This window comes from Caretta caretta, chromosome 7, assembly GCF_965140235.1.
Source record: "Caretta caretta isolate rCarCar2 chromosome 7, rCarCar1.hap1, whole genome shotgun sequence".
Taxonomy (NCBI): domain Eukaryota; kingdom Metazoa; phylum Chordata; order Testudines; family Cheloniidae; genus Caretta; species Caretta caretta.
Genome location: NC_134212.1, coordinates 106,554,299 through 106,562,521, shown reverse-complemented (window position 1 = coordinate 106,562,521; position 8,223 = coordinate 106,554,299). Strand labels below are relative to the sequence as shown.

The following is an 8,223-nucleotide window of genomic DNA, read 5'->3' as shown; positions in this document are numbered from 1 at the left end:
TCCCCAGCCCACCGTTTGCTTTCATCCCTGCCTGCTCCGGCCCTCCGCTACTTTCTCTGCTAGAATAGGAAAAAAGGAAACCGTTTGAACACGATTTATGCACCGATTCCTTCTCGCAACACGCTGGACTTGAGATTTCAGAAGTAAAAATTCTCTCTGTGCCGACGCGCGTTCTTCCCCTTTCTGTCCGACACCCTGGTTCTAGAACCGAATGGCTTGGGGATTTGGGATTTTGGCAAGCGGGGCTAATCCACAACCAACAGCCAATTCGCCCACCTTTGTAGGACGACAGGCTGGCGAGCGTGTTCGGTAACTTCAGGCAAAGTTGTTATTTCTTTCTGGCTAGAGTTTGGCCGGGCTGTGGTGGTACCTAGGATGCAGAGCTGAATGAAGGACGATTTCTTAAATTGTATTTCAGTGAGGGGTCTTTCCGGGTTAATGAGCTGACATCATGATTAAAGCTGACCATTTGTAATGTGTCTCGACCCCGTTGAAAAGCACGGAAAAGGTTAATGTGGTAAAGCAGGACAGCACCTGCCCCTCGCAGGGAGAGGAGTTGGAACACTTTTCCTAATCAATTAGTCCATTAATGAGTCTATCAAGTAGTTAAGTAGTTAAAGATTATGCAGCTGGTCTGGGTAACAGTCGTCATCTCGCTATACCTAATTATATTATAAGTACCTTATTCAATATACCAGACATAATACGGTGACTTGGAGTTAATGAAAATGTCATTTTAAAACGTCTTGACATTTGTCTATATTGATTTGTATATTTCCATCTCATTCACTCTCTCCCACCCCGCGCCCGGATTTGGTTTTTTATTTTTTTGGGGGGGAGGGTGAACAAACATGTTATTAAAAGAATCAACAGATTGAAGCAGGGGGTCCCCAGTATATGTGACCAGAGGAAAGAGAAACCCATTTCCTCCTCTCACCTCAGCCCTTTTTGGTGGGATCCATTTTGTTTGAAGGCAGAAGGCATGGATCTCTTTCCCCTGTGTAACCTGATTAGGGACAGTGTAAGACTGGGTTGAAAAAATGTTTGAACCCATCCACAAGCCAATAAGGATATCAGAAAATGTATGTAATCTAACGCACGGGGACTGAAGTGAGCTGTAGCTCACGAAAGCTCATGCTCAAATAAATTGGTTAGTCTCTAAGGTGCCACAAGTACTCCTTTTCTTTTTGCGAATACAGACTAACACGGCTGTTACTCTGAAAGTTGGAGAATAGTTATCCGCGCATTTCTCTTAGCGGAATAGCTTCCCCGTTGTACGCGGAGTCTTCAGTGTGGTTTTCCCAGACCTGTTTATGAACCTTGTGCTTCCGTGTCCGATGCAGTTCTGTAGCTAAACAAGATTTCGAAATTCTCCTGATCATATTGCTTTCAAATGTTTCATATGCCAACGGTGACATGGTGCTATCCAAATCAGGTGAGAATATGATCTTTGGATAATATATTGCAGCAAGTAACATGTTCACTGTATGATAGCACGGTTACAAATAGGAAGTTCGGGGGGAAACAGGAATTGACTGGCCGTCCAATTAATGCAGAGGTTCTCATGCTAGAAGACCCGGGCCACAACATTTAGCTTTGAACTTTAGGAAAACCGCCAGCTCCCTTTGAAATGTCTGTAGAAGGTAAAGGAAAAGAAGTTATAGTATGCAGACTTCCCTGCTGTGATAAGGCAGATTTTGACCAGGTGTACTGTACCTATGCTGTGCATTTGTGTAAATCCTGAAGTAGTGGCTTTAATTAAACCAACAGTGAACTGAGCTTTCAAATCGCTGCCGATTTGCCACTAGTACAGGTTACATCCTTCTTCATCTCTGCCAACTAGAATACACCTTAGGTACTGTTGTAAAATAAGTAACCTCCTAGCCTAATGAAATTGTAACGGGATTAAGGAGCGGGATGGTTGCAACCCTTAATGATCGTGTTATCATTGAACTCCTCTAGAGGAAGTGGTTTTAAGACTTTGAAAGAGAGAGTTTTCCTTTCCAATTTCATGTCTTGGATGAAGGATGTACAACCCCAGAGGAAGTGAAGCGAGTGCCAGTGTAGTTACAACGATCACAATTAATTTTGTAAATCCCAATAGAAATGCCACCTGAACAGGATTTTAATATGGATATAGGTATCTGGCTGCACCACAAAGACTTATTACATCCCCCGGAGGAGGTTAGGGATGTACCTGCATCGTTTTGGGATAGGAAATGCGTTTCCTAGGTTGGATTGCATCCTACCATTGATACCTTTACTAAATGTCCCTTGCCTAGGCTTCTTGGCGCCAGGCAACTCAAATCCATTTAGTCTTTTCATCTCTCCCGCAATCTCCCAGCAGTGTACAAGCGGCAAATCTGGCTCACTCGGAAAGGAGTCAGATCTTTGTGAGCCTGATATAACTCGTGAGCCGTCTGGCTGGCTCAATGTCTTAAAGACAAGCAGTTAAACTTGGGATGGAGATTCATTCAGTCCTGCACGGGGGCCATTTCGATCTTTCGGTGGATGTTGTTAGATAATATTCAGGGGCCCACTGAAAACAGCCAATAATTAATTAGGACGTTGTTGGGGAGTTACTCAACAGACGCTTCTTGTTTAAATTACCCCTTCTTTAGGTCGGAGAGAGGATATTAGTTACAAAATGGAAGCCGGTGCCTTAATCAAACCAAATTCTCCTCTAGCACCTGGAATTTTCTAAATCTAATTTGCTTGCGTTTTTATTTTAAATAATGATAATAAATTCGAGGCTTTTTTTTTCTGCTCCCAGGTTTGCCTGTTTTTGCTGGGGCTGTGTTCTCTCTGATGTAGGAATGCTCCCCGGCTCCTGAAAAAGTTCATTTGGAAATATACAAAAGCATTTCCCCTTACACTGGGAAGGACAAAATGAAAAGGGAGTCATTTACTCGACGTCCTATATCATTTTATGTGCAGCGTCAAAACTCCTGTCTTTAAATCTGTATGCTCAAATGTTGCTTGTTAGGCAGCAGACTAGTAAATCAATTTCACGAGCAAAAACCCACGGGCATGCACAATGTGTTTATTTAAACAACAACCCCCTGTTTTAAATAAGCGATTCAGACCACATCCGTTCACCCGCAGTTTCCACCCAAAACGTTACAAACGAGGTGATGGAGAAGGAGCAGACACGTAGACAGATGCTTGGTTGCCATCTATTTTCTCCCTATTAGCGGCCAGCTTTAAACTGAGCCCTTCACTTGTAAGCTTAATGAGCGGCTGCGATCCAGTTCTGCTGACTTCAGCCAGCAGCCCCCCGAAAACCAGCGGGCTTGCGGGGGGCTAGAATTTTGAAACTTTCCGGGGCTGCCAGCAGTCTGTGATTGGCCCTGGCAGATGTAACCTCCATGCAAATGAAGCCACGCCACCCCGCAGCCTGGAGATCAGTAGAGATCTGAGAGAGAAAGGAGCATGCATTCCGGCTGGGCAAGCTCAGGGAAAACCTGCAAAGACACGCCAAAAACACACCCCAAAACACAACCAAAACAAGCCCAGACAAGAAACCCAAGCCCCCCCCAGCCGCCCCAGACCCTCAGGCACACGCACTCACACACACCTTCCCCGAGAGTGGCTCTAAAGGGAGAGCTTTCTTCCTCTTATTTCTTATGAACCCAGGATGAGCAACAAAGAAGACCCGAGCAAGTGTTGCCCCGCAGCCGCTCCGATCTCCAGTTTTACCATCCAGTCCATCCTGGGCAGCGGTACCTCGGAAGGGGGCAGGGAGCCCAGTTCCAAGGCAGCGGGCGCCTGGCAGGGCAGGAAGCTAAGTCTGTCCGTGTCCTCAGAGGAAGAGGAGCCGGAGGAGAGCTGGAAACATCACGGCTGCTTCTGTCCTGAGACGCAGGGCCCCAAAGAAACTTGCCACAAACACCAGCCCATCAGTTTCACGTGTCTCAGTAAGTACTGGACAAATTTGCCTCCTTAGGAAGTATGTAGATCTCCACCTCGCTAGATGTTAATATCTAGAATGACAGCTCTCCACCGTGCATTCGCTCTTCTCGCTCGGGTTTTTAGCTGGTGAAACCTTTTCATTTACATCTTAGCGTGGAATATACAGTATGTTGTGACCAGTTTATAGGGGTCTGTCTAAACGCAGGGGAAATCAGTGTCTCGGGCGCTTGGGTGTACAAGCCCTTTGAAAACATCTATTGTCAAACGGTAACATGTACATAGCGTGTTCTTTTATTTCGTTTTTGTTGGTGGTGGTGTTTCACGGAACATTTGGGCTGATTTCTGGCCAAACTGAGTTCGTGTCGGATCCTTACCGGATCTGGTACAAAAGGTTTAGAGATACCTTAGATTTTGGTCCTTTCCCTGCATATTTTCCTCCTTCCCTTGTGAACGATTATCCATTTGACATGATTGATAACTGTGCTTTTCTTAGATTGTTCTTCTTTACAGCTCCCGCGTAAGGGGAAGAAAGCTGTTAGTTCTTAGCATTATTTGGGAATAAACGGGCTGTGGAATGTTATGCTATAAAGTAAGATCTACCAGCTCTTCTGCTGTAGGAAAGAAACACCTTTAAAAAACAACCAACCAACCATTCCCCCTCTCCCCCCCCAACTCCTTGTTATTCACGTATTTTCACGGAGGATAGAAGGGATGTATTTTAAAAGTAAAGAACCTCTTCATTCTGGAAGCTGGCTTTCCTCAACACTTGAGCTTGGAAACAGAATGAACTGGAACTTTGGAGCTGCACATTGCGGCTGTGAAATTGGCTTGATTTTCTTTAGCTGGTGTCTGTGCACTGGGGAGCTAGTAAAAATGAGCGTTTGCTATGTTTAGAGCTTTTTTATTTATTTATTTTTTTGGATACGCTGTAGAGTGTCTGATGCGGAATATCTCTGTTTGTTTGCTTGTTTGTTCGTTTTCTTCAAGGCAATCCAAAGGGGAATGGAGGAGCAATGACGGTGAATACAGACAGGACGCAATTCCTCTCCCAATCCCAACAGGACTTGAAGGAGGAAAAAGAGAAACACTTCCCTCCAAACTCCCCGTCTTCTGGGGAGAGACAAAGGGACGGAGGGGACAGGCAGGCTAATTCAGCCAAAAAGAAGACCCGCACCGTTTTCTCCCGGAGCCAAGTGTACCAGTTGGAATCTACCTTTGACATGAAGCGATACCTGAGCAGCTCGGAGAGGGCCTGCTTGGCCTCCAGTTTGCAGCTGACGGAGACCCAGGTGAAAACCTGGTTCCAGAACCGCAGGAACAAATGGAAAAGGCAACTCTCGGCAGAACTGGAGGCGGCCAATATGGCTCATGCCTCAGCTCAGACATTAGTGGGGATGCCCCTGGTTTTCAGAGACAATTCCCTTCTGAGAGTGCCAGTGCCCAGGTCGATCGCCTTCCCAGCCCCTTTATACTACCCAGGCAGCAACTTGTCAGCCTTACCTCTCTATAATCTCTACAACAAGATCGACTACTGACTCTGAAAGCCGACGGCACTGTCTCCTTCTCTGTATAGCTCTCCGATAGCCGCCATGACCTTCCATAGATTTCACCCGTCTGTATCCACTGGAAACCAAATGTGCTTCTTGCAATGTTAAGAAATACACCATGTGTATTCATTATTTTTATTTATCGGATCTTCTCGATTTGTTTGTTTATGTTCTAGGCTGGCATAGTGTTTTTATGTACGATCGCCATGCATTATCCCACCAGACATAGCTGACTTTCTGAGCTTCACGGGACTTTAAAAACAAAGTGCAGCCGTCTCTCTATCTACATGTGCAGGTAGGAAAAGGCCCAGGGCACTTGGTTATTTGTCTCTGCAACTGTATAGGCCAATTTCAAAAGGGGGGGGGTCCTTTTCCTGAATATTATTCTATCACTTGAAAATAAAATAAAAAAAACATATTTCAGATCTGTAAATATTTTTAAAGAAAATAAAACATTTTAAACATCGTTTGTAACTTTTGCCAAGTTGATTGCATATTTCAGTTCAAAACGCAAAGCGCACTCTTGTTGAACTGCATGTGTGGTGTTAGCCGTGAAGGAGGTTACAACTAGCAGGGAGAGGGACAGTCGCTTCTTGAGTTGTGCCGCCTCTCCGTTCACGAGAAACTTTCAACAGCTGTTTCCGACTGTATTCAGGAAATGCTATAATTCTTTCTTTTGAGTTACAAGAGCCCCTGACGTCCACCAGCGGGATTCCACCTACTTCTGGAGGCCCTTGCAGCAAAGTCAACCGAACATGAACTGTGCACTGATCAAAACAGGGCTGGAAATATTGAGTTACTCAAAGTGAAGTAAACTGGCAGCTGCGCTGTAGGAAGAGTTAAAAAAAAATGTCTAGTGGGAAAATAAAATCTTAGCTTAGGCAAGTCACTGTGAGACCTTCAATAACTGTAATAATATGCAAAAAGAAAAGGAGGACTTGTGGCACCTTAGAGACTAACCAATTTATTTGAGCATGAGCTTTCGCGAGCTACAGCTCACTTCATCGGATGCATACCGTGGATAGTCTCTAAGGTGCCACAAGTCCTCCTTTTCTTTTTGCGAATACAGACTAACACGGCTGTTACTCTGAAACCTGTAATAATATGTTAGCCTTTTCCATTCTATTTAGGCTCTGCCAAGCGAAATGCATCAGAAGTTATCAACACCAGTGACTTTTAGTTTGTATAAAGACTCTAAAATATTGAAAATGCTGCAACTAATCATTCATTTTTAAATAGAATATCTAAATGTAGTTACACCCACCACTATGTACCCCCTAATCAGCATTGTCTGTATAGGTGCACACTGTTGTCTGATATTTTTCTACTTCATATTTACACCCCTCTTCTCGCCAGAAAACCATACTGAGGCTATGCATGTGAAGAAATATTTTTCTTCCTCACCTCCTCCATTATAAGTATCGTGAATGGGAAACGTAGACTACAGACTGTAGTCCCCAAACCTTGCAAATGTCAAATACATTTGGATCACAGCAGCCCTGGTGTCTTTATCTGGAAATAAGATGAACCTTCTTTATTAAGTGATCAGAGCAGAGAAGTGTTTCCGGAAATGAGGGGTGTTTTTTTATAGTTTGCAGTGTATTCTGCTAAATGCCACGATCACATGTAAAGTGCTTGCCAGCTCCTTTTAATAGAAATGGGACATTCGGAGCCATGATTGATTTTAGCGCTCAGCCGCTTCTCTTGCAAGTGCTAAAAACACCTGCAGCCTCCTCTGTACAGAGGATGAAGTGAATCGTTTAAACAAAAAGTAAATACTTCATCAAGTGTTATTTAAATTGCAGGTACTGTTGCATTTTTATCAGAGCCACCTGTTCCTTGGTTAAGGTTTTGAATACAGGAAGATATTTTAAGAAGCAATAACTTTCAACGGACATTGCATTTACCACCAAAAAAATGGAGCCTGAGGATTATAACGGCATTATCCTTATAAATGTAATGAAATGAAAACTCTCTCCGTGTTTCCCTTCATGTAAAACCAAACATTTGAAAAAGACGTTTAAAGTATTTTGGAGTATCAAATTCAATAAACTATAGTGAAGGGCTTCGGGTGAATATTTTTCAGATGAAAATCAAACTCATGGTTTGCTATGATTCAGGATCATTTAATCACATTATCATCTTTAATTTTTGCCCAGAGCTGGCATTTAAACAAATTAGAATTCACTGAAACGTTTTGCATTTTCACTCTGGATTCTTCCATAATTAATATTATTAACAGCTAAATTATCAGCTCTTTCTAAAATACACCAGAAATAAGAGGCTGAGATTAATGTGAAGTTTCACTACACTGTTATTGCATTTCAAAAGCTTTTTATGATCACAGTCACACCATGCTCTTCTCTGTACATACACACATACAAAAATAGTCTTATTTATTGCATTATATTAAGGAAAATAAAAAATAAATTCAAATATCTCACTCGAGGTTCATTGTTAATAAAAATATTTCAGATTCCTTTGTAGCCCCCTACATTTTAAAATAATCCTTTGACATACTCCTCCAAACTAGAGAAATGAAAGGACGCCTTTTCTATTGTCCATTAGTAATTACCCTTGTTAGCTTGGTGAGAAGCAGACATCTTGAGTCATATATACAGCATGTTTGCAACAGCAAGACTATATCGGTGTGGAATTGGCTGCTTTCCACTCTCTTTACATTGGTAAAGGCAGAAGCTTACTCCTAGGGATGATCCGGAAGGCAGCCAGTACTAATTCCAGATTGGACTGAAGGAACCTTTAC

The 8,223-nt window shown here is 43.1% G+C and overlaps 1 protein-coding gene across 1 annotated transcript; it reads left to right on the top strand.

Annotated features, from left to right (window-relative positions):
• The first annotated feature begins 3,371 nt into the window (after positions 1–3,371).
• On the top strand, positions 3,372–5,808 carry HMX2 (H6 family homeobox 2). Its single transcript, XM_048857723.2, has 2 exons — positions 3,372–3,917; positions 4,900–5,808. Exons 1-2 carry the CDS (start codon positions 3,638–3,640, stop codon positions 5,445–5,447), a joined length of 828 nt encoding a protein of 275 aa, XP_048713680.1. The 5' UTR covers positions 3,372–3,637; the 3' UTR covers positions 5,448–5,808.
• Positions 5,809–8,223: the final 2,415 nt, after the last annotated feature.